Raw genomic sequence first — 25,570 nt, forward strand, 5'->3', positions numbered from 1 at the left:
TTATTATTATTATTATTATTATTATTATTATTATTATTATTAATATTATATAATATTAGACAATAGAAGATAACTAATTATATTTTGATACACAATTACATGCGGCCGGAGCAACATAAAGGTCGGTTTTTTTTTTTTTTTTTTTTTTTTTCTTGTATCTCTTCCCACGAGGACACTGAATTTCTCCGCTAACTCATATCTGAGTATAACGGGAGGCCGGTTCTTTTGGAAAGTTCTGTCATCCTTATTACTTACATAACGTAAAACCAATGATATTGTCACACGGCGTTACGTTTTCTGTGTCCATGTCCTTCTTCCCCCCCACCCTCCTGCCTACCCAATAGGTCATGGCTACCATCCACTCTCTTGGATACCATCGCATCAGTCATTATCTTAAAGAAATCATATAAAAAAGTACAGTCACAGAATATTGTTCTTGTTATTCTTGCTTCTGCTTCATGAAGCCAACTTGGCAGCTTTGATCTTGACTCAGTCTGCTGGTATTTGAAGGTGCTTAAATACAACATCAATCTCGTCTCGGTAGATCTATTGGCACGTGAAATAACTCGTGCGTGGCAAAATTCCGGCACATCGGCGTTTTCGAAAACCAGAAAACTATGTAGTTACTGGGCCATAAAACCTTCGATTCAGACAACACACTACACTACCAACCACCACAGAAACACGCAATAGTGATTACATACCTCCATATAGAGTTGGCGTCAGGAAGGGCATCCAGCTGTAAAACAGGGCCAAATCCACATGTGCGACACAGTTCACACCCGCGACCCCACAGGTGTGGGAAAAGCGGTAGAAAAAGAAGAAGAATCAAATAGGTAAAAGATCTGTTTGGTCAGCCTGTTACCGTTTATTCGTGACTTTGGGTCTGCGATTTTTCCCTAATAATCAGTGCTGATGTGGTAGCTATAATGATAAAGGTAAAGGTGTATTCTGCCCGAAGGCAGGTCCCAACCTCCGCAGAGGTGTGCCTGAGACGGAGTTTACGTACGGTAGGGTGGCCAGCTTCTTTCAGATCCTCCATTCTCTTACCCCCCCCCAAATATATTAGAAATTATGGCATTTAAAATTACTTATTGGTACAGTTTCAAAATGTCCCAGGAGCAACAAATTTTGGTTCATTATTGTCATACTTAGGCTGGACAAATTAAGGGAATAAACTGTAATATTTTTTGTGGTTTTTGTGCATTATTTACATATGTTGTGCATTTTAAAAATTAACTTATGGTATTACATTATACTGAGCCGGTCCCTTGGTGTAGGGGTAGCGTGCATGCCTCTTACCCGGAGGTCCCGAGTTCGATTCCCGGCCAGGTCAGGATTCCTTACATAGTTCTGAGGGCTGGTTCGAGGTCCACTCAGCCTACGTGGTTACTATTGAGGATATATCTGATGGTGACATGGCGGCACCGGTCTAGAAATCCAAGAAAAACGACCGAGAAGATTCGTCGTGCTGACTACACGACACCTCATAATTTGCTGGCCTTCGGGCTTGATAGGCCAAGGCTCTTCATGGCTGTAGTGCCATGGGGTTAGGGGTTATTACATGATATTTTTCATATTTTTCATATTTTAAACAAAACTATTTCTGAAACTAATATTAACATGAATAGTACGAATGCACACGCGTGACAACTTAGAAGATATTGATATTTAAAATGTCGCGCAGGCAGATTTTCAGTTCTAGAAAAGGTTACTTTCGAGTAACTTACAGTACACTAAAAAGAAGTTAATTATTAATATCCGATTCAAAATTAAGATTAATGAAGTTAGGTGCCTGACCTAAACGTTTTTCAGTATCTACACCAGGGCCTCTAAAACGCCCAAAGCTCACGCGTGCAAACTGCGGCGCAGAGTTCCTGTGCACAGTGCATCGGTCCCATTCGGCTCAGCTCGGACCAACGCTTCGTCTCTGGGCTACTCGACTAAGCTCGACTCAGATTTGGAGCGCTACGGAGCAAGTGAGGAAGAGGGAGACAGGGGGAGCGAGCGCGACAGGCGTGGGGAAAGAGAGAGACAGCGCTATTGCTCCAAATCGAGGAGTGGGGGTCTGCACTCTCGTCAACCAAGCAACGTCGTTTTTTACACCGTGCACAGTGCGAGAGGACCTGATCTACACGATCACACTTAGTTCTTTCACTCTTTCTGACCTTAGGCGTTCTCGAGCGATTATGACTAGAAGGCCTTTTACCTAAGTTACATTATATCTTAATCTTATTATAAACATATATACTATACTTTCTGAACCATATGTGTGATTTAAATGAATCTGTAGGACATATAAAAATGGCCACATTTGAAAAAAGAAAGACAGACCAACTGAGTTGGCCGTGCAGTTAGGGTAGCTTAGCTGTGAGCTTGCATTCGAGAGATAGTGGGTTCGAATCGCACCGTCGGTATCCCTCAAGATGGTTTACCGTGGTTTCCCATTTTCACACCAGGCAAATGCTGGGGATGTACCTTGACCAAGGGCACGTACGCTGCTTCCCCAATCCCAGCCTTTCCTCATCCTTGCGTCATCGAAAAAAATTCGATGTTTTATCGCAACGTTGAACCACTAGCAAAAAAATCAACAAGTGTCCCAAGATTTGGAGCGTCTGAAAGCTACCGCTATGATGGGCTCTGGCCGCCCAAACGATCGCTGCTCAGCCTGAAAGCCTGCAGATTATAATGTGACGATTTGTCAATGTGACAAATCCTCTTGGTGTTATTCTTGGTTTTCCAGACCGGGCTCGCTATCCTCAAATAGTTCTCATGCAGGCTTAATGGATCTCAAAACAGCCCTCAGATCCAGGTTAAAATTCCTGACCTGGCCGAGAATCGAACCCGCGGCCGCCTGTTTAGAGGCAGGCTCACTAAGCCTAGACCGCACGTCCGACTTTGACGCATCTACTATCACCAGAACCTCATTTTCGATTTTCGGACCAGTCTTTCTTTCTTAACCGGTTTACCCTCCAGGGTTGGTTTTTCCCTCGGACGCAGCGAGGGATCCCACCTCTACCGCCTCAAGGGCAGTGTCCTGGAGCGCGACACATTGGGTCGAGGATACAACTGGGGTGAAGGACCAGTACATCGCCCAAGAAGTCTCGCCTTCTATAATAAACAGGGGCTTTGTGGGGGATGGGGAGACTGGAAGGAGTAGACAAGGAAGAGGGAAGGAAGCGGTCGCGGTCTTAAGTTAGGTACCATCCCGGCATTTGCCTGGATAATTGGGAAACCACGGAAAGCCACTTCCAGGATGGCTGAGGTAGGAATCGAATCCCCTCTACTCAATTGACCTCCCGAGGCTGAGTGGATCCCGTTCCAGACCTCGTTACACTTTTCAAATTAAGTGGCAGAGTCGGGAATCGAACCTGGGCCTCTGGGGGTGGCAGCTAATCACTCTAACCACTACACCACAGAGGCGGAGTTTCGGGCCATTTCTGGGCATATGTTTCAGTAGGATCTTCCCTAAGTCAATACTACATCACAGGCGTTTGAGTTCGTTAACGAAATCGTAGTAGCAGTCAGCAGCACGTCCTTGATAGTAACAAAACGCACAGAAATATTTAATAGACACATTCCTCCAATTAGATGATACGTAATGGTACAAAGCAACAGCTGACATGACTTAAGAGTGCGGGTGCGTTCCAATCACGAATGTCGCTGATCAAGGTCAAACGACAGGAGTTTTCTTAATTTATGACACTCATGTTTAAAAAAACATCTGTCTGGGAGGGTAATTGAGGAGTACAATAAAGAAAAAAAGACGATCCTCTAGTCTTATTTAAAGCCTTGTACAGGAGATGCTGTAGGAGAAAGTTGATTCGACTGGCGTATAACGGTGAGTACCAAGAAATATTCGTCAGCTCCGTGGATTATAATCAGTGAGCCATAAGACAGCAACATCACTATTAAACTGCGAACGAGAAATGCATGATATAATGTATATTCTTGGGCTTTTTTTCTTGAACGTTAATGCCCATTTCCCTGAATGGTCAGCGTAGGGGCCTTCGATTCAGAGGACTCCCGGTTCGATTCCAGGTCAGGCTATGGACTTTAATCGAGTTTGTCTAATTCCTGTAGCTCAGGGGCTGGGTGTTTGTGTTCGTCTTAATTTCAATTGTCAAGTAAAAAGGTCCATCTATTCAACACTTTATTATATTATACATTTTTTTGTGGAAAGCAAGTTTCGTCTCCTATAGAGACATATTCAGTACCAAGACCCAGCATAAAATTACAAGGATAACACTTAAAATTATTATTGCAGATATAGTTTTTAATGCCTTAAGTCTTTAGGCTTAATCGTATCTTGAGCACCAGATTTGCTATCTATATAAACTCAAATTTAGAAATGAAATATATTTTTAGATAGCCTACAATCTTAAGTCGGATGAAGTTAAAATATAATGGTGATTGAAATCCAGGAATTGTCTGTGATGTTAATATGTTCCATTAAAATTAAGTGCTGGTTTAAGTGGCTCAGACGGTTGAGGCCCTGGCCTTCTGACCCCAACTTGGCAGGTTCGATACTGGCTCAGTGCGGTGGTATTTGAAGGTAGATTTACTAATACGTAAAAGAACTCCTGCAGGACTAAATTCCGGCACCTTGGCGTCTCCGAAGGCCGTACAAGTAGCTATTATTATTATTATTATTATTATTATTATTATTATTATTATTATTATTATTATTATTATTATTATACCGCTTTTCCCACACATGTGGGGTCTCGAGTGCGAATTTTGTCGAACATGTGGATTTGGATATGTTTTACGACCGGATGCCCTTCCTGACGCAATCCCATTTTCAGGGATATATTCACTACTGCGTGTTTCTGTGGTGGTTGGCAGTGTTGCGTTTTGTCTGTATATGAAGAGGAGAGCGTTGGGTCAAACACAAACACCTAGTCCCCGGGACAGTAGAATTAATTAGACGAGTTTATAATCCCCGACCTGGCCGAGAATCGAACCCGGGACCCTCTGAATCGAAGGTCTCAAAGCTGACCATTTAGCCAAGGAGTCGGTATTATTATTATTATTATTATTATTATTATTATTATTATTATTATTATTATTATTATTATTATTATTATGTCCAGCTCCATGGCTAAATGGTTAGCGTGCTGGCCTTTGGTCACAGAGGTCCAGGGTTCTATTTCCGGCAGGGCCGGAAATTTTAACCATAATTGTTTAATTTCCCTGGCAGGGGGGCTGGGTGTATGTGCCGTCTTCATCATCATTTCATCCTCATCACGGCGCCCAGGTCACCTACGGGAGTCAAATCAAAAGACCTGTACCTGGTGAGCCGAAGTCCTCGGACACCTCCCGGCACCAGAATCCATACGCTGTTTCATTTTATTATTATTATTATTATTATTATTATTATTATTATTATTATTATTATTATTATCTATTGTGAGCCAGGCTACGGCATTAGTGATAAATACTACAAAGAAAATATTCAGTTTGTTCAAAGCGTGGAAAACGTGTCAGTTTCTTTTCAATATTCATTAAATAAATGTGGTACTTTGCTACAAAAGTACCATTCTTTGGTAATTAAGTAGTGCCCCCTTTACATTTTACGTAACTTAAATAGAGCTGTGTTTTAGGCACCTAAATGCCATGTTTTAGGACAAGGTTCCGTTGTCCACTTACAACCTTCGGTTGTGGCATTTGAGGATGCAACCGGCCTTCGGGCTGATGATCTAGACATGACGAGAACATTAAAAATATTATCTCCATCACCGTCTTTCTTAACACGTATCTGATGTGATAAGGAATCCTAGGTAACTGATTACGAGTTCCATTTCGCCCAGCAATGCTGTGTTTATTAACTCCCTATCACTTTATCTGATATATACTATTCTCCTCGTCACGGCAAAGGTAAACAAACGCATGATTAAGTTTCCTCTCGGAACAGGTTGTGCGACACGTTTTTTTTTGTGTGTCACAAAATTTATCTATACCAGATGGAGGACGTCCCCACGATAAGATAAAAGGGATTCTCGCGAAATCTCCCCGACCAAAACAAGAGTGGGAGTATATAACCTCCTCTGCCCAGGGCTCTGTACTGATCCACTTCTCACTGTGTTACAGGATCAACACGCGACATGAAGACTTCAGAGGTTCTCCTCCTGTGTGCCGTAGGCTTTCTCTCCTTGACGCTCACCAGTGCTGGTAAGTTGATAGCTATATCTGAAAGCTTTATAATTCAATCAGTGAGAAATCAATTTGCAAAATTGTATTTACTTTACAGAATGCTAGTTTTATGGAAATCACTGTGAGTTTCTTTTTCTGCTTGGGACCGGAAGAAGAGCACAGGGGCATTAATTGGCTATCAAGCTACATGATACCTTAGGATTCTCGAAATTAAATTTTTCCATGTCCGCCTCTCTTGTGTAGTGGTTAGAGTGATTAGCTGTCACCCCCGGCCGTCCAAGTTCTATTCCCGGCTCTGCTCTTAAAATTGGAAAGTGGTATGTAGGCTGGAACAGGGTCCACTCAGCCTCGGGAGGTTAACAGTAGAGCGGGTTCGATTCTCGCCTCAGCCATCCTCGAAGTGGTTTTCCGTGGTTTTCCAATTCTCCTCCAGACAAATGCCGGGATGGTACTTAAGGCCGCCGCCACTTCCTTTCCTCTTCCTTGTCTACTCCTTCCTGTCTTCCCGTCCCCCACATGGCCCCTGTTCAGCATAGCAAATGAGGCAGCCTGAGCGAGATACTGGTCCTCCTCTCCAGTTGTATCCCCGACCCAAAGTCTAACGTTCGAGGACGCTGCACTTGAGGCAGTAGAGGTGGGATTCCTCGCTGAGTCCGATGAAAAAAACAACCTTAGACGGTAAACGGTTTAAGGAAGAAAGAACGAAAGAAAGTGCCCAGGTTTTCCTCTGGGCACTGCGGTTTTCCCTGCCAACTTGCATTACAGCAACGCTCTCCAGTATCATTTCATTTAATCTGTCAGTCATTTATAATTGCTCCAGAGGTGTGCGACAGGCTTCGGCAGCCGGCACAATTCCTATCCTCGCCGCTAAACGGGAGCTTCATTCATTCTGTTGCCCGGTCGAATGACTGGAAACAGGCTGTGGATTTTCATTTTAACATGGATACAGGGAGGAACAAACTATGATCTAATGATGATAATTTTTCGTCCCATTAACTACTTTTACGGTTTACGAGAGCTATGATATGCCGGAAAGTTTGTTCTACCGAAGTTCTTTTAAGTATCGATAAATCTATTGTTCACGAAGTTGCCATATTTGAGCACCTTCAAATAACACCGGACTGGACTGGGAACGAATCCGCCAACTGGGGCACATCTGAGCCACTCAGCCCGGAATCAAACTGCTTGACTAAGATAGCTGTTAGAATGAAACAAAGAAGTCAACACATGTGAGGTTATAGAAACGGAAAGTTATTTTCTTGTCGTTCGAATAAAAACCGGTTGAAGCCATACCTGATTATCATGGGTTTTTTTCTCTCTCTGTCTCCCTCTCTCAGTTACCTCATGATTAAGGATCGTGATCTTTAAGCATTTAGGAACTCCTTCCACTAACGTGTGTTTTTAACTTTTCTTACTCACCGCAGAAATCCGTGTTAGCAGCCTGTTGAATTTGGTTTAAAGTTAAATATACGAGAGCTGAAATTTATTTATATATAAATCGACTTGAATCTATTCATTAGCAAGAACCTTTGTCAAACAAATCATTGCATACGTGATGTTTGATCCTAAGGTTACTAAATTCTCATACGGTATTACATTTACACCCCTGCTGTAGTTGAATACCAGTTTAGCCTCGCCTAATTGTAAAGGTTCCTATATTATTGCCATTTTTAAAGGCTTCATTTCGTTAAGCAGTCGTCTAAAACAGGGGTTTCCAATTTGTAAGGGTTCGAGGGCTATTTTGGAAACCTTAGTCATGTTCGCGGGCCGCACTTGAATAGGCCAATTTTCGTAAAATTCTGTAATAGGACAGAAGCACTATTATAAAATAATATGCATAGTTCAATTGAAATGAGGGTTTGATAATTTTAATTGCTTAAAACATTATTTTAAAATTGCATAAAAGAGTGAAATTTGGAGCCGGGCTGAGTGGCTCAGACGGTTGAGGCGCCGACCTTCTGACCCCAGCTTGGCAGGTTCGATCCTGGCTCAGTCCGGTGGTACTTAAAATGCTCAAGTACGTCAGCCTCGTGTCGGCAGATTTAATGGCACGTAAAAGAACTCCTGCGGGACAAAATTTCTACACCTCAGCGTCTCCGAAAACCATAAAAAGTAATCAGTGGGACGCAAAAATAACAACATTATTACTTTAAATTTGGATTTTAAATGCTTTAAATTTAAAAAAAAGAATCTGTTGAGAGCAAGTGAATACTTGAAAGGAGGAACTAGTATTAAAGAATAATTAGTTTTGACTTGGGTCTATAAGGTGTATAAAAATTAATACGTTTTTGAACGAGCTATTAAATATTTTTGTGACTTTTCTTCACATTTTTTCTTACAGTGCTCTTGCGGGCCGCAAAAATGAAATCGCGGGCCACATGCGGCCCGCGGGCCGCCTTTTGGCAACCCCTGGTCTAAAATGTCCTTTTCGTTACGATCTTGATTTATTTAATGCGTTTAACCTCCAATATTGGTTTTTTCCCCCGAGCTCAGCAAGGATTCCCACCTCTACCACCTCAAGGGCAGTGTCCTAGAGCATGAGAAATTTGGTCATGGATATAACTGGGCAGGAGGACTAGTACCTCACCTAGACAGCCATATCTGCTATGCTGAACAGCGGCCTTGTGGTGGTGATGGGAATTATGTAAGGGATAGGCAAGGGAGAGGAAAGAATGCGGCTGTGGCCTTAAGTTAGGTACCATCCCAGTATTTGCCTGGAGAGGTGGGAAACCACGGAAAGCCACTTCGAGGATGGCTGAGGTGGAAATCGAAGCCCCTCTACTCGACTGACATCCCGATGCTGAGTGGACCCCGTTCCAGTTCTTGTAACACGTTTCAAATTTCGTGGCGGAGCCGGGAATCGAAACCGGGCCTCCGTGGAGTGGCAACTATTCACACTAAACACTACACCACAGAGGCGGACTAGGCCTACGATATTCATTTAAACAATTTGAAAATTGGTAAGTACATATAAGTACATATAACTTGTTCGAGGTTTTAGAATTAATTGTAGACACTAATATGTATACAAGTAATGCAGCTCCGTCTTTCGCACTGATGACGGTGATGATGTGGCATGCATGGACTCCACAAGACACCGAAAGTACTGAGGAGTCATACTTACCGTGGCCGCTGCATAGCCTCCCATAATGTTCGGAAAAAATGAAATGGCGTATGGCTTTTAGTGCCGGGAGATCCCAGGACGGGTTCGGCTCGCCAGGTGCAGGTCTTTTGATTTGACGCACGTAGGCGACCTGCGCGTCGTGATGAGGATGAAATGTCGATGAAGACAACACATACACCCAGCCCCCGTGCCACGGAAATTAACCAATGGTGGTTAAAATTCCTGACCCTGCCGGGAATCGAACCCGGGACCCCTGTGACCAAAGGCAAGCACGCTAACCATTTAGCCATGGAGCCGGACATAATGTTCGGAGATTGGTTGGAGCAGAGTCCAGGGTGCACATATCCTTCTCGACAGCATCCCAGATGTGATCAACAGGATTGAGATCGAGTGACTTTGAGGGCCAGACAACATCCTCTCAGTTCTGTTGAGCGTACATCGAAACAAACTGCCACAATTCGGGAGCGATGGGCCGACGAATTGTCTTGACAGTATTCCAGATGTGATCAACAGGATTGAAATCGAGTGATTTTGAGGGCCAGGCAACATCCTCTCAGTTCTGTGGAGTGTACATCGAAGCAAACTGCCAAAATTTGGGAGCGATGGGCCGATGCATTGTCTTGACGGCATTCCAGATGTGATCAAGAGGACTGAGATCGAGTGATTTTGAGGGCCAAAACACTTCATCTCAGGTCCGTGGAGTGTACTTCGAAGCAAGCTGCCGCAATTCAGGAGCGATGGGCCGATTAACTGTTTTAACAGCATTCCAGGTGTGATCAACAGGATTGAGTTCAAGTGACTTTGAGGGCCAGACAATATTTTTTAGCTCCTGGAGAGTGCTGGAGGTGAACTGTTCTGACAGCAGATTTCTGTATCGTTCGCCGACGAGGAACGTTGGCACATTTAGGAAAGCTCCCATTTCATCCCATGTGAACAATTCCCATACGAGGATACCGGCCTGAACTCTAGCCTGCTGGCCTTGCTCCATGTGCTTGGCGACACACTCGTACCCTACCGTTGACGTGTACCAACCATCTCTACTCATCTGTCCAGGCAACCTTTACCCGTGCTTCTAGAGTCAAACGGTGGTGTTCCTTTGCCCATGTCAGGCTTCGTTCCTTGTGACGAGTTGTATGCAGAGGTAGATTCTATACCATATTGGGAAGAGACAGTTGCCCAACATTGAATAAGAGAGTGATCTGTCCACCTGCTCTTATCACCCGAGATAGCCGACGACACCCTACGGCAGTTGACTCTGGCAGCAGTGGTTTTACCCGAATCCACACAGTCATGCTAGACCCTTGACGCAGTGGCCTGTGGAAAGCCTGCACGACTCCGGACATGGAAGGGGCATACGTCTGTACAGACAATCTGGCCGCGATCAAATGCGCTGAGATCTCGTGTTTCACCCGTGCTATGTTCAACTGTTCTTCACACGGTCAGTACGAGGTCTGACGTCATCACAGTCACATGCCACGCTGTACTATTCCATTCGCCGGACCGACCACAAAACTATTTCACCAAAACGGCAGTATTTCTAATTCCATTGCTCACCAGCTCTTCCACACACATCAGCTCGAACTTGCTCGGTGCTCTAGGGATCATCGGGTTCGGAGTCTCAGTATGTACCCCGAGACCACGAAGACATTCCCGTAGTCTATTTATATATAAAATTCCAGTGCATTTTAAAACCCTGACAACATCATCGCACCATTTAGAACACATTCATCATCTTGTATCGCAAGAAACCTCTTCCTTAATGTCATGACCGAGTTATTGTAATCACTGCTTGATTTCTAATTATATTTTAGCCGGGCTGAATGGCTGAGAAGATTGAGGCGCTGGTCTTTTGACCCCTACTTGGAAGATTCGATCCTGGTTCAGTCCGGTGGGATCTGAGGGTGCTCAAATACGTCAGCCTCGTGCCGGTATATTTACTGACACGTAAAAGAGCTCACGTGGGACTAAATTCTGGCACCTCGGCGTCTTCGAAAACCGTAAAAGTAGTTAGTAGAACGTCAAGCCAATAACATTATTATTATTATTATTATTATTATTATTATTATTATTATTATTATTATTATTATTATTATTATTATTATTATTATTATTTCAGGACACATTCCTCACACATAGGAGGAGAAAATATGGTATATTACATGGATCCGGAAATGATTTATTTCCAAGTTAGAACTCATTCAAGCGCATGAGTATGATTCGATACGCATAAAGTCGAACATTGATATCTCGAACCTCCATTACTCGAATTCCCAGTACCTCGAAATAATTTCACCGGGCAAGTTGGCCGTCCGGTTAGGGGCGTGCAGCTGTGAGCTTCCATCTGGGAGATAGTGGGCTCGAACCCCACTGTCGGCAGCCCTGAAGATGGTTTTCCGTGGTTTCCCATTTTCACACCAGGGAAATGCTGGAGCTGTACCTTAATTAAGGCCACGGCCGCTTCCTTTCCACTCCTAGGCCTTTCCTATACCATCGTAGCCGTAAGACCTATCTGCGTTGGTGCATCGTAAAGCAATTTGTAAAAAAAAAAAAAAAAAAAAAAAAAAAATCTGTTTCCCTGCCGTCTGTTCTATTCTTCACGTGTATTTCCCCATTACTTGAAATTCAATTGCATAATTTCTCCATTTCTTGAAGCAAACGTTTCCTCCATGGACGCTGAAAATATTCCGTAACTCAAATTTTGTACAACATTAACAGAGCAATGCGGTATTTAAGATTTGTGTGTTATTGTTCCTTAACGAACTACAGTAAATCTTACCTGTCTACCCTTGGTGCGTTGATCATAGGCAGTTGGGGTTGTATGAACCCTCTTCTGGATCTTCACCAGATCAGGCGTTAAGTGCACCGACTGTTCTTCTGTCTTACACCGGGAGATATGGCCGTGCGGTTAGGGTCGCGCAGCTGTGAGCTTGCATCCGGGAGAAAGTGGGTTCGAACCCCACTGTCGGCAGCCCTGAAGATGATTTTCCGTGGTTTTCTATGTTCACACCAGGCAAATGCTGGAGTTTTACCTTAGGCCTCGGCCACTTCCTTCCCACTCCTAGCTCTTCCCTGTCCCATCGTCACCATAAGACCTATCTGTGTCGGTGCGACGTAAAGCAAGTAATAAATATAATAGTAATAAAAATAATAATGTGTTGGTTTTTCGTCCCACGTTTACGGTTTTCGGAGGCGCCGAGGTGCTTCACTTTCGTCCGGCAGAAGTTATTTTGCGTACCAATAAATCTACTAAGACGAGGTTGGCTTATTTCAAATACCACTGGACTGAGCCGGGATTGAACACATCAGCTTGAGCTAAGAGCGCCAGCGCTGTATCGTCTGAGCTCCTCACCACGAAGCTAATAATAATTATCATCAAGGAACACTTCGAGGAGGAGGACGAAAGAACACGCGTATTTAAATCTTTTTGTAGTAAATATTTTGTGATGAGGGCCGAGGTGAGTTTCTCTTGTCTCCTTGAAGTTAGAGAGAGGCGCTCCAGAGTAACGACACTTCAAAAGAAGGGCGTTGTTAACGAGCGATGATGGGCGAGTCGAACGTTACGTAAGGAACAGCTCGCATTTCAAACAAACTCTGCTGTGCTTCCCTTTCAGGAGATAAGATTTGTATTTCTCTCTTAATCTGTTTTCCCTCCAGGGTTGGTTTTCCCACGGACTCAACGAGGGATCCCACCTCTACCGCCTCAAGGGCAGTGCCCTGGAGCGTGAGACTTTGGGTCCGGGATACAACCGGGGAGGAGGACCAGTACCTCGGCTAGGCGGCCTCATCTGATATGCTGAACAGGGGCCTTGGAGGGGGATGGAAAGATTGGAAGGGATAGACAAGGAAGAGGCAAGGAAGCCGCCGTGGGCATAAGTTAGGTACCATCCCGGCATTCGCCTGGAGGAGAAGTGGGAAACCACGGAAAACCACTTCCAGGATGGCTGAGGTGGGAATCAAACCCACCTCTAGTCATTTGACCTCCCGAGGCTGAGCGGATCCCGTTCCAGCCCTCGTACCACTTTTCAAATTTTCGTGGCAGAGCCGGGAATTGAACCTAGGCTTTCGGGGGTGGCAGCTAATCACACTAACCATTACACCACAGAGGCGGACATTTGTATTTCTTTTTGCGGAAAACTTATTTCAATTAATTTCTGAGTAGTACAGGCCGTAGAATGCAGGAAATCTGAACCCAACTTGACAGGTTCGATCTTGGCTCAGTCTGGTGATACTTGAAGGTACCCAAATACGCCACCTTCCTGTCGGCAGATCTACCGGCACGTAAATGAACTCCTGTGAGACAAAACTTTCCGGCATCTCGGTATCTTTCAAAGCTGTAAATACAGTTAGGATGTAAAACCATTATTATTATTATTATTATTATTATTATTATTATTATGATTATTATTATTATTATTATTATTATTATTATTATTATTATTATTATTATTATTATTATTATTATTATTATTATTATTATTATTGCTGCTGCCTAACCTCGGTGGTAATGACAACTCTGTTCACGTGGAAGCATCAAGATTAGTTTTCCAGTCAGGAAGCCGAAAAATTTAGAAACTTGATTTCCAGCTCTAAAGAGGCAAACGGCCATGAAGTTCCCTCAGCCTGCACCAAAAATCAGTATCAGGTTAACATCTGGAGACGATGGTGGCAGCGCATAAAGTTAATCACTCCATTCCACTCCACTTACCCTAGTGTCCAGATTACGAATGGTAGAAGCTTCTTACCATCCCCCGTACAGAGACGGCTTGTCTTTATTATTATTATTATTATTATTAGTAGTAGTAGTAGTAGTAGTAGTAGTAGTAGTAGTAGTAGTAGACTACTTGCCAGATGTTCAACTGAAGTCAATGCCCACATACAAATGCGGAAGGATTGGCAGACCTTACTTTTTGGCATCAGTATTTATCAAATGTACACACAAATATGCCTTTTAAAATACTAATTGCCCTTTCTTTCTTAATCTGTTTATCCTCCAGGATTTGTTTTTCCCTTGGACTCAGCGAGGGATCCCACCTCTACCGCCTCAGGCTAAGTGTCCTGGAGCGTGAGACTTTGGGTCGGGGGTACAACTGGAGAGAAAGACCAGTACCTCGCCCAGGCGGCCTCACCTGCCATGCTGAACAGGGGCTTTGTGGGGGTATGGGAAGATCGGAAGGGATAGACAAGGAAGAGGGAAGGAAGCGACCGTCGCCTTAAGTTAGGTAGCAACCGGGCATTTGCCTGGAGGAGAAGTGGGAAACCACTTGGAGGATGGCTGAGGTGGGAATTGAACCCCCCTCTACTCAGTTGACCTCTTGAGGCTGAGTGGACCCCATTTCAGCCCTCGTACCACTTTTCAAATTTCGTGGCAAAGCCGGGAATCGAACCCGGGTCTTCGAGGTGGCAGCTAATCACAAAATACTAATATACGGTCCTAAAACTCTGAAGAGTTGTCTTTATAGTTTTTGATAAGGATTGTTGAAAAGATTTTCCAAAGAAGAAGTCTTGTAAAAAATAAATTGAATTATAATCTGACTAGCAAATGTACCCGTGCTTCGCTACGGTATTCTACATTGTATACGGATTTCTCCGTAAATGACTGTAAAGGCAGTGAGTAAGATTAAATAGCATGTCTCTTAGCGCTATCCAAGAAACAAAACAGGAAGGCCACCATACGTTGTTTCCGATGTATGGTAGGCATTGGGAAAGTTTTGTTGATAATGGCAGGCTACATTTCCTACTGCCAATCACAATCGAGGTCAGGAGTTTCTACTACAACGGCAGGCTCACATGGCAACTGCCATTCACAGTAGAGAAGGACAGTTTTCATTAAAAAGACAGGCCCCTCTTCCTAATGCCAGCCACAGTCGAGCTGGAGAGATTTGATTACAGTCAAGAAATGCAGCGCTATCTAACGTATGAACAATCAAGACACGACAATAAGTCATAGAACTAAAGTTGTAGATCTCTCCAAGTTGAACGGCGATTTTGCTACCTGTTTTGTAATATGACTTACCGTTTAGCCACCAACTACCCCAAAATGAAGGTCTGCACCGTCAATAAAATGCATCCTTATTTCGAAATTTTCCGAAGCCAAAATTTATACAGTATGAAGAGTTTGGAATTTTTCCTCAAAGAAAAGAGTGAGTGTCCAGGTTTCGGGATTAGCACTCGCGTACGTACGGAGTAATTAAGGAAGAAAGTAATACAGTATAGGACGTTGAAATTAATAGAAAATAGGATTATAACTGAGGACAGCTGGATAGGAAAAATATGTAAATACCAAGTGGATGTTTTTGAAAATAAAATGTCCATCAATAAATTGTCATGGTATAAATTACGGATATGAGAAGGCGATAACAGAGAAGAAACGTAGATGGCGGGATTCATAGGTAAACAGATAAGATGACTTATGGTGTTATTACTTAAGCCTGAAGAGGCAAGGCAGAGGCAAGTACTTAAAGCGGAAAACAGAAGTAGAATAGAAATACGGTACAAGTTTATAGCTGATGCCAGAAAAACACCTTACAGTGTGAAATAATGGGCTATACTCCGCGGTACTGTTCAAATATTAACACCGCCCATTAATGCTATTCGAGGACGATTGTAACCTCCAACGGAATTCCACCAATGTCTCGCAGAAAGGCCGATTGACGTCCCTCTTGCTTTCTACTCAAGAAAGAACCACGAGTTTATAGGAATGATAACGATAATGGCAATACGTTATTTCCCTGCTGGCAAGAAGTCCGAGACGTTGCCATAGTAACCTGTAGGTTCATTGTTGGTCTGTCGGTCACTCAATACAGAGCATGAGACTCGCTGAAAATAGCAATTTTCTCCGTCATCTGAAGAGTAAGCAAAATTATGAACATAACAAAAGTTATTCATAATGAAGGGGCGTTTCACATATAGTCCACATATTTTACAGAAAATCAATAGTATAAGAGAAAATGGAAGAAAACTGTTCTGGTTTTCCTATAAACCCGTCTATTCAGAGATTTTAAAATCATATGCATATCAAATCCTTCCCCTGGATGACTGTACTCTAAATATAAAGTTTGGTCGAGATCCATCCAGTTGTTTCCCCATGATGGTGGAACAAACAGAAAAGCAGACACGAAAAATAAAAAATAAAACACTGATACGGACAAATATCTGAGAAATTGGCAAAACAAACGAAATTACAGACAGCGGACCCCCTACAACTTTATTTATATAGATAATGTTCGTCTTCATGGGTAAATGGTTAGTGTGCCGTTCTTTGGTCCTATGGGTTCGATTCTTGGTCGGGTCATGGACTTAACAGCGTCTTGTTCAGGGGTTGGGTGTCTGTATTCGTCTTAATATACATGTTCATTTACACTATACGTATACACTATTACAGAAACAAAAGCCGTATCTCTCCACATAGGGCATGCGCCAGGAAAGGCATCCGGCCGTAGAAGTGGGTTAAATATACACAAAGAGCCGATCTTAGGTAATTGGGAAAAATGCAGGTAGAAGAACTCATGAGAGTCATTATGTAATCATACTTATTGAACCATTTCGTACTGAGCGAGTTGGTCGTGCGGTTAGAGGCGCGCAGCTGTAAGTTTGGATTATTGGATAGTGGGTTCGAACCCCACTGTGCGCAGTACTGAAGGTGGTTTTCCGTGGTTTCCCACTTTCACACCATCCAAATGCTAGGACTGTACCTTAATTAAGGCCATGGCATTTCCTTCCCATTCCTAGCCCTTTATTTTCCCATCGTCACCATAATACCTATCTGTGTCAGAGCGACGAAAAGACAATTGTAAAAAATAAAATAAAATTGAACTACCCTCCTCGTATGTGTTAAAAGTTCTTCACTCTTATATCAGTACCAACTTAAACTTGTCTTCAATAAACTGTTCCTCAGAATTACCAACTGTCCCTGCTGCGGATGATGATCGCAGTACTGGCAACATAGTGTAGTCGTTGGACCCTAATAGAAAATGAACGTAGGGTGATAAAAATCATAATATTCTCGATGAATGAGGACGGTGGTAGCTGGAAACACGCAGTGAAGAGAAGTAGACAATGGGTTTTACTTAAAATATAGCTGATTAAAGAAAATATGGATCCACCATGTACTCTTGAATTTCATGAACTCGAACGTGCAAGTCCTAGTCAAAATAGTCTTAGTATCTATATACTCTTGTTAATACAATGCGTTACTTACGGTTTTATAAACCTGATGAGCTTAAAAGTTTGATAAATAAGCTTTTTATAGGAACTTACAACGCAGAGAGTATAAAAGTTTGGAAGGCAACATTAAAAACTTCTTTATTTGTATTTTATAAGTGGAGTCTGATTCTCTAGTCTACGCTTCCTCTTCAAATATGGATCTGCGAGTAAAAGCAACGTCTCTTCACAGGACCTGTAATTTACAGTTGCTCAAAGAAAGATTGAGCGTTGGAATTTTATAAATTCCTCACAGGTACAGAAATTACAATTGAAACTACACTGTATATTGCATAATGTTTGTTGTGGGTATTCACCAACGGCGTTTTCTCAGGGTGTGGAAGTTGTGTGTCAACTCCCAAATAAAATCGAAACAAAAATAATACATTATTTTACTTCTTTCTTAATCTGTTTACCCTCTAGTGCCGGTTTTTCCCTCGGACTCAGCGAGAGATCCCACCTCTGCTGCCTCAAGAGCAGTGTCCTAGAGCGTTAGACTTTGGGTAGGGGGATACAACTGGGAAGGAGGACCAGTACCTCGCGCCCAGGCGTCCTTACCTGCTATGCTGAACAGGGGCCTTTTGGAGGGATGGGAAGATTGGAAGGGACAGGCAAGGGAGATTGAAGGAAACGGCCGTTGCCTGAAGTTAGGTACCATCCCGGCATCTGCCTGGAGGAGAAGTGGGAAACCATGGAAAATAACTTCGAGGATCGCTGAGGTAAGAATCGAACCAACCTATGCTCAGTTGACCTCCCGAGGCTGAATGGACCCTGTTCCAGCCCTTGTACCACTTTTCAAATTTCGTGGCAGAGCCGGGAATCGAACCCGGCCTACTGGCGATGGCAGTTAATCACGCTAACTACAACTTCACCACAGAGGCGGGCTTTTACTTCACTTATTTAAATATAATGTTGCATTATAGTGTGTTTTTCTTTAGTTATTGTTCGTTCTCGACATACTCTAGTTACTCTCAGTACCGGAACCGTCTCCCACGTCGCCAAGGCGTTGGTTCTGTTTCCGACTCCCTGGAATCGCGCATGCGGCCACTCGCTCTCAGAACACTTGCTTCATGCTTGCTAAACCTGATCAAGGTGTTCTTTCAATTTCCAAAGTTTTGTATTGATTTTTGTTTTCGAGTTCCGACGAGTGTGTTATTGCTTACGCAATCAAGTCGGAGGTTTATATGTTTTAATATGGGTAGTAAACCAATGATTATTCACTAGTTTTTCATCACTTTCTTTTAGTAAAAAAAAAAACAACAACAACAACAAGTGATTGACAGTGGTGGACCACGTCCAGCCATTTTCAGGGCTACCGACGGTTGTTTGTTAACTTTCTGTACTTCAGTTTTGCAATATTATTACAGTGTATCAAATTTTACAATGGTAATGAAATGGCGTGTGGCTTACAGTGTCGGGAGTGTCCGAAGACATTTTCGGCTCGCCAGGTGCAGGTCTTTCGATTTGACGTCCGTGGGCGACCTGAGCGTCGTGATGAGGATGAAATGATGAGGAAGACGACACATACACTCAGCCCCCGTGCCAGAGAAATTAACCGATGATGGTTAAAATTCCCGACCCTGTCGAGAATCGAACCCGGGACCCCTGTGACCAAAGGCCAGCACGCTAACTATTGAGCCATGGAGCCGGACTTTACAGTGGTGAAGTGATTGAAATGGCCAAAGTATGTACATCAACTTTCAAAGAAAATCGTACTTCTCGGCAGACTTTCTCTTTTTTCTCCATGTCTTTTTATTGCATTAATTAATTTCGTGATCTGAATAATCTGGTAAAAGGAATAGGAGGGCGGAGTGGGGAGATGTGCGGGCTTGCGTATTTAAATGGTTAATTTCATCTATAACAACGCTTGAACTTCTGGTCCAGGAAACGCCGCTGGAATCCACAGCGTTTGTATCTACATTTGAGCTGAATTATCAATTATATATTACATAGTCTGAAAATAATTAAAACTAAGTCTGATAACATATTAAATGCGAGGAAGATATAATACCAGGCGCTCATTATTTCTTGAGTGACTGTACAACACACCCATTCATGAACTTCCTTGTTGAGCCTCCTTACTTGGCGAACAAAACACTTGCACGTAGATCTGAGTTTCCTGTCACGTTCCATTACAGTACACATCGTTGTCATCACTTTCCATTGATGGTCGTTGGTCGAGTGGAGAAAGTCATTGAACAGGGAATGCGCATTCTGTAGCTTAATATTAATAATAATCAATCCAAAACTGGATAAACGCCAGAATGTATAATGAAATTTATCATGGTCCCTAGCTGGCCGATTAAATAAATAAATAAATAAATAAATAAATAAATAAATAAATAAATAAATAAATAAATAAATAAATAAATAAATAAATAAATAAATAAATAAATAATATTATTGGATTTACGTTTCATTAACTACTTCTGTTGTTTCCGGAGACGCTCATGTACTGGAATCTTATCCTGCACGAGTTCTTTAACGTACCGGTAAATCTCTGACATGAGACTAACATATCTGAGCAGCTCCAAATACAGCCAGACTGAGCGGAGTTCGAACCCGAACTTGGGCTCAACAGGCCAGCGCTTTTACTGTCTCAGCCGAAAGGCAGCTTTTCTTGATTCAAAATGCCAGTAACTTACATAGTACACATTTACATAGATAAATAATTTTAGCTGTCTCATTTACGTGATTGTAACAACTCTCATTTGCAAACTAGTTTTGATGAAAAAAAAAATGAAATGTCGTATGGCTTTTAGTGCCGGGATATCCCAGGACGGGTTCGGCTCGCCAGGTGCAGGTCTTTCTAGTTTACTCCCGTAGGCGACCTGCGCGTCATTAAGAGGATGGAATGATGATGAAGACAACACATACACCCAGCCCCCGTACCAATTAAGGTTAAAATCCCCGACCCGGCCGGGAATCGAACCCGGGACCCTCTGAAGCGTAGGCCAGTACGCTGACCGTTCAGCCAACGAGTCGAACACTAGTTTTGATTATTGGCTGTTTCACATAAAAAATAATATCATGTTCATATTGGACAAGCATTTAACCGTGGGCTACACCCGCAATGTATCATATTCATTAATGTCTCCACGGTTATACTTGCGAAGTTTCGAGGTAATGAAATAATAAAAATGCTCTGTTGAGGCGATAGAATGTTATATCAACAAATATAAATTTAATTACATTTTATTTTTCTGCACTTATAGCGAATTATTGATATAGATCAGTGGTTTTCAACGTGCGGTACGCGTACCACTAAGGGTACGAGAGATCGCCTTAGGGGCACGACGGATCGTCTCAAGGGGTTACGGTACGCAAATTTATCGTAGCTACGAGACGTGTTTTTTAAGTAAGGGCCGTTTTGTTGTAGACCACGAGGGATCCATTCGGCCCTGTTGTAGACACTAGTAGTTCGCGCGCCCGTCGCAACGAGCGCGTGCGTCGGGTGACGGCAACGGCATGTCTCGCGAACAACGGTGCTATGTTGCATTTCTGTTGCTAACCCCTACGGTTCTGTTCTGTGCTTGCTCAAATCGACTGGCCCGCCCCATGCGAGGTTCGGTCGGTGAAATAGTTTTTGTCGGAAAGGAACCTGTCTGCTGCAGACATTCACCGACAGATTTGCGAAATATACAGTGCTAATGCTATGAGTGAAGGCAAAGTGTGTAAGTGGGTACGAGACTTCAAAGATGGCCGTAACAACGTCCATGATGAGGCCCGCTCGGGTCGTCCATCTCTGATCACAGACGATTTGGTGGCTTCCCTTGAAGCAATGATTCGTGAGGACAGACGCCAAACATCACCTCAGCGACAACCACTACAATGAACACGACGAATTGATAACGGCCGTGAATTCCTGGTTATCGGAGCAGGCGGCAAGTTTCTATGAAGAGGGTATTCAAAACTTAGTTGTAAGGTATGATAAGTGTTTAAATAAACTTGGCGGTTATGTTCAAAAGTAAAGTATCTAGAATCTGCAAATAAATGCGGTGTTTGAAAATCGTCTTTCGTTGTGTAGTTATTTTCAAACAGCCCTTACTTAAAAAAACAGGCCTCGTAATAACTCTTTTCATTGAGCAGTTCGGAAAAGAGTTGAACCTACTCATTTTCAATAAAATCGTGATTTGACTTAGTGTTTTTGTTTACCACTGCACAAAGTCCCATTTCCGAACTATTAATTCTAAAATATGTGTCACTGTGACTAGGATTGTAAAAAACGCTTACTCATGCTGCGTTGCTCTTTTAAAATGTTTGTTTCCAAATCCACTCATTCAGTTTGTTTTTCAGTAGCAGTGTAGTCCTATCTAGCACAACAGTAATTGTTGCATTAATAATATTGTACTCGTAAATATATCAATGTCCGCCTCTGTGGTGCAGTGGTTAGAGTGATTAGCTGCCACCCCCAGAGGCCCGGGTTCGATTCCTGGCTCTGCCACGAAATTTGAAAAGTGGTACGAGGGCTGGAACGGGGTCCACTCAGCCTCGGGAGGTCGACTGAGTAGAAAGGGGTTCGATTCCCTCCTCAGCCATCCTGGAAGTGGTTTTCCGTGGTTTCCCACTTTTCCTCCAGGTAAACGCCGGGATGGTACCTAACTTAAGGCCACGGCCGCTTCCTTCCCTCTTCCTTGTCTATCCCTTCCAAACTTCCCATCCCCCCATAAGGCATAGCAGGTGAGGCCGCCTGGGCGAGGTACTGGTCATCCTCCCCAGTTGTATCCCCGACCCAGAGTCTGAAGCTCTAGGACACTGCCCTTGAGGCGGTAGAGGTGGAATCCCTCGCTGAGTCCGAGGGAAAAACCGACCCTGGAGGGAAAACTGATTACGAATGAACGAAATATATCAATGCTAGACAATGAAAACCTCGTAATTCCATTCACGAGAAAATCACGTTTCTCCGTCTCTAGTGAAGGCTTGCCGCGTTGCCTGAGAAAGGAACAGAAAAAGACGACTCCAATGGTCGAATAATTGGGCTGTCATTAAGCAATGAAAATGCCAGGAACAGTTCTCCAAGGATTCCTTTGCCCAGCGACGATATATTATATATACAATACATTATTGTTATTATTGAGGAACAGGCAGCGGCGTATCCTGGATTCGCCAACGAGGCATGCAACTACCAGTAGTACAGTAGTAACCATGCAGTAGGACAATGTCGTAAGTAAATTCCAATTCTACTCACCCTAATTACGTGTAGGTGAACTCGGTCCTGCGATTCTCTTTGCAGAATTCCTTGGTGACGTCACTGCAAAAGTCCTCAAGTGATTTCATCTCAACAAGATCCCTTTCTGCAGACATCATAGAGACGACTCTGACTTATAAAGCTCGGGAAGACCGCTGTGGATACCACTGGTCAATAGGAATTTCTGGATTTGAGCCACAGTATTATCTTTGAATTGTTCAGAAGTAAACATTGCTCTCAATTTGGATTTAAGTCGTAATATATAAAAATATTTTCCATATACTTCAATCAATGTAATGAATTGCTCTTTAGAAAAATCGCCAGAAGAATAAAAATTTTCTTACAATGAAGCATTTCAGAGGACAAATCTCCTAACGAACAGAAGCGACACTTTAACTGCGCTAGTATAATATCATGTATTTCCAGGTAAACCTTCCTTTACTCATCTTTAATCGAAAATGAAGTTTCTTCTTTTCCTAGGTGGATCAAATTTCTCTTCTGTTCTGTCCCAGACCCCAGCAAATCCACTATTTCACATTAGTGATACTTTAGTTTATAATGAATTCACTTCGCTGGTCCAAAATACAATATCTAGGGTCTTACATTAAAGGATGTTAGGCATATATGTAACATCGGTCAGTAAAAATATTTCATTAAAATATTCAGAAGAAACTTGAACTGAAATTCCGTTAACTTCGCAAGAAACCCGCTTGCCTCATTGATTGTAATGTTATCCCAGTTCCCAGGTTTTTCCAAAATACTTTCCCGAAGCTCTTGGAGAGGAGCACGACATTCCGCGATGGTCTGTACTAATCGGCTGGAATCCACCTTGTTGGAGTTAGCTTAGGAAACCTTCTCTTGAGGACACTGTCCAGCAGGTTAGTTCTCTTAGAAGAACTGCTAAAAATGTCGCAAAGCCACTCATTGTTGCGAAGAATATACGACATTCTTTCGCGCATGATACGGCTTGAGAAAGAACTAAATTAAGTTTGTGTGTGTGTGTAGCAGGAGCTACTTCTTTCTTTTAATTTATCTTACACGCCATTCAGCTGACCTGCTAGCACCGCCGCTCTCTCGAAAGTCTGCGCAACTAATTTTTCGCGGCAGTCAAAGTTAATCAGACACTCAATCGCAAGTCCCGCCATTGCATTTGCTGTCCTATCAGAACTGACATTATAGGAACCAAGTAATCTTTCAATAACATGAACGTATCTGAGGATAATAGGTAACTGTGAAAAGTTTGAAACATCGGAAGTCTTATCGATCAAAATTCCTATGAATTTAGCTTCCCGAACCTGGATCTTTATTTCAGTGGTCATTACGGTACAGATGCTTTAAATTAAATCGTTCTGTATGAGTGGAGAAAGTTCTGTAAATACACTCGCTGTTGTGTAGTGACTGTCTAATTTTTCATCAAAATCTGTGGATTAGTTCAATGTAATTTCCTCTGTTGTTGGACTCACTAGCCTCATTGTGCCCACAGAATGGTAACTCGTTCTTTCTCCAAAAGCATGTCACCGTAGTCAGCCGTTTCACAATTTCCCTATTTTTCTTAACGGCTTCGTTGTGCTTTCGAACATTTTCCTGCCTCTTCTTATCCAACTGCAAATCTATCCTAGTTTTACCAAAGGTACCTGAAGATATCCATGCGTGGATATGAGAATCTGTGCCTCGCAATAGCAGTGTGCAGATTGTTTAGATCTTGCTGTTCCAATGGGAATTTTCAGCGGCAGACAATACACAAGGCCCACAGTATAATTTGTTTAGTGACTCAGAGCCGCAGAGCCAAGCAGTTTCTGGATTGAACGTGCGAATATAATTCTTGTTTTCTGTTTTTAAATTTGAATGTTAAAGTTTCATCAAACGAACGGGTTGTAAGAGGCTTTTCAAAGACTTTTTTCTTTCTTTCTTAATCCGTTTACCCTCCAGGGTTGGTTTTTCCCTCGAACTCAGCGAGGTATCCCACTTCTACCTCCTCAAGGGCAATGTCCTGGAGCGTGAGACTTTGGATCGGGGATTCAACTGGGTAGGAGTAGTACCTCGCAGAACCTTGATGGAAGCGGCCGTGGCCTTAAGTTAGGTTCCATCCCGGCCTTTGCCTGGGGCAGAAGTGGGAAAACAAGGAAAACCACTTCAAGGATGGCTGAAGTGAGAATTGAACTCAGTTGACCTCCCGAGGCTGAGTGGACCCCGTTCCAGCCCTCGTATTACTTTTCATATTTTGTGGCAGAGCCGGGAATCAAACCCGGGCCTCCGGGGGTGGCAGCTAATCACACTAACCACAGAGGCAGACCGTTTTAGACTCATCCGTCGTTAACACATAAGACATCGAACACGAGGAATAGCACAGAAACAACACACAATGAATGAATTCACTAATCAACAAAACACACAATGAATGAACTCCCTAGTCAGCCACTATACAAATACTGGAGGTAAATCACCCCTATGGCACTGGTCACTTTCGTCAAGTTGGGTTATCGCTAGGGTGCAATCCGTGGTTCCCGCTCGCTGTAAGCTTGGACATGCCGACTTTCTCCAAGTTGTTGACAGATGGCAGAGGGTAGCACATGGATGGTGACCAAATTTCAATTGCAGCGACATCATCCGGAGGGTTTCAGAACCATGTCTGCCACCGAATGAATTGAAAGATTGAATACGTTACGTCCTTAACTTCTCCCTTTGCTCTCTCTTTCTATCTACAGTGGATTCGATGGCGAGACTACACCAGCACCACACATAGTGAAGCGACGAAACTAGTGCACTTGCGCTGACTTTTGAACTTCTGAGAGATGAAATTGTTAATACTTGACTTGAAACAATCTCAAATCGTACTTCAGACAGTTATTCGCGCTATCATAACGCGTGCAGTGAATATCTTGCTTGCAAGGAGAATACGCCCT

The 25,570-nt window shown here is 43.0% G+C and overlaps 1 protein-coding gene across 2 annotated transcripts in view; it reads left to right on the forward strand.

Annotated features, from left to right (window-relative positions):
- Positions 1-25,570, forward strand: part of Cht5 (Chitinase 5) — a 137,723-nt gene that overhangs the window by 65,680 nt on the left and 46,473 nt on the right. The window contains exons 1-2 of one of the 2 annotated variants that reach the window (XM_067143543.2): positions 3,774-3,841; positions 6,094-6,174. In XM_067143543.2, the coding sequence (XP_066999644.2) occupies positions 6,108-6,174 (67 nt within the window). In that variant the 5' untranslated portion in view covers positions 3,774-3,841; positions 6,094-6,107. Of the gene's footprint in view, positions 1-3,773; positions 3,842-6,093; positions 6,175-25,570 lie in introns of those variants that run through there. The other variant, XM_068226752.1, reaches the window with a different exon arrangement.

This window comes from Anabrus simplex, chromosome 3, assembly GCF_040414725.1.
Source record: "Anabrus simplex isolate iqAnaSimp1 chromosome 3, ASM4041472v1, whole genome shotgun sequence".
NCBI classification, from domain to species: domain Eukaryota; kingdom Metazoa; phylum Arthropoda; class Insecta; order Orthoptera; family Tettigoniidae; genus Anabrus; species Anabrus simplex.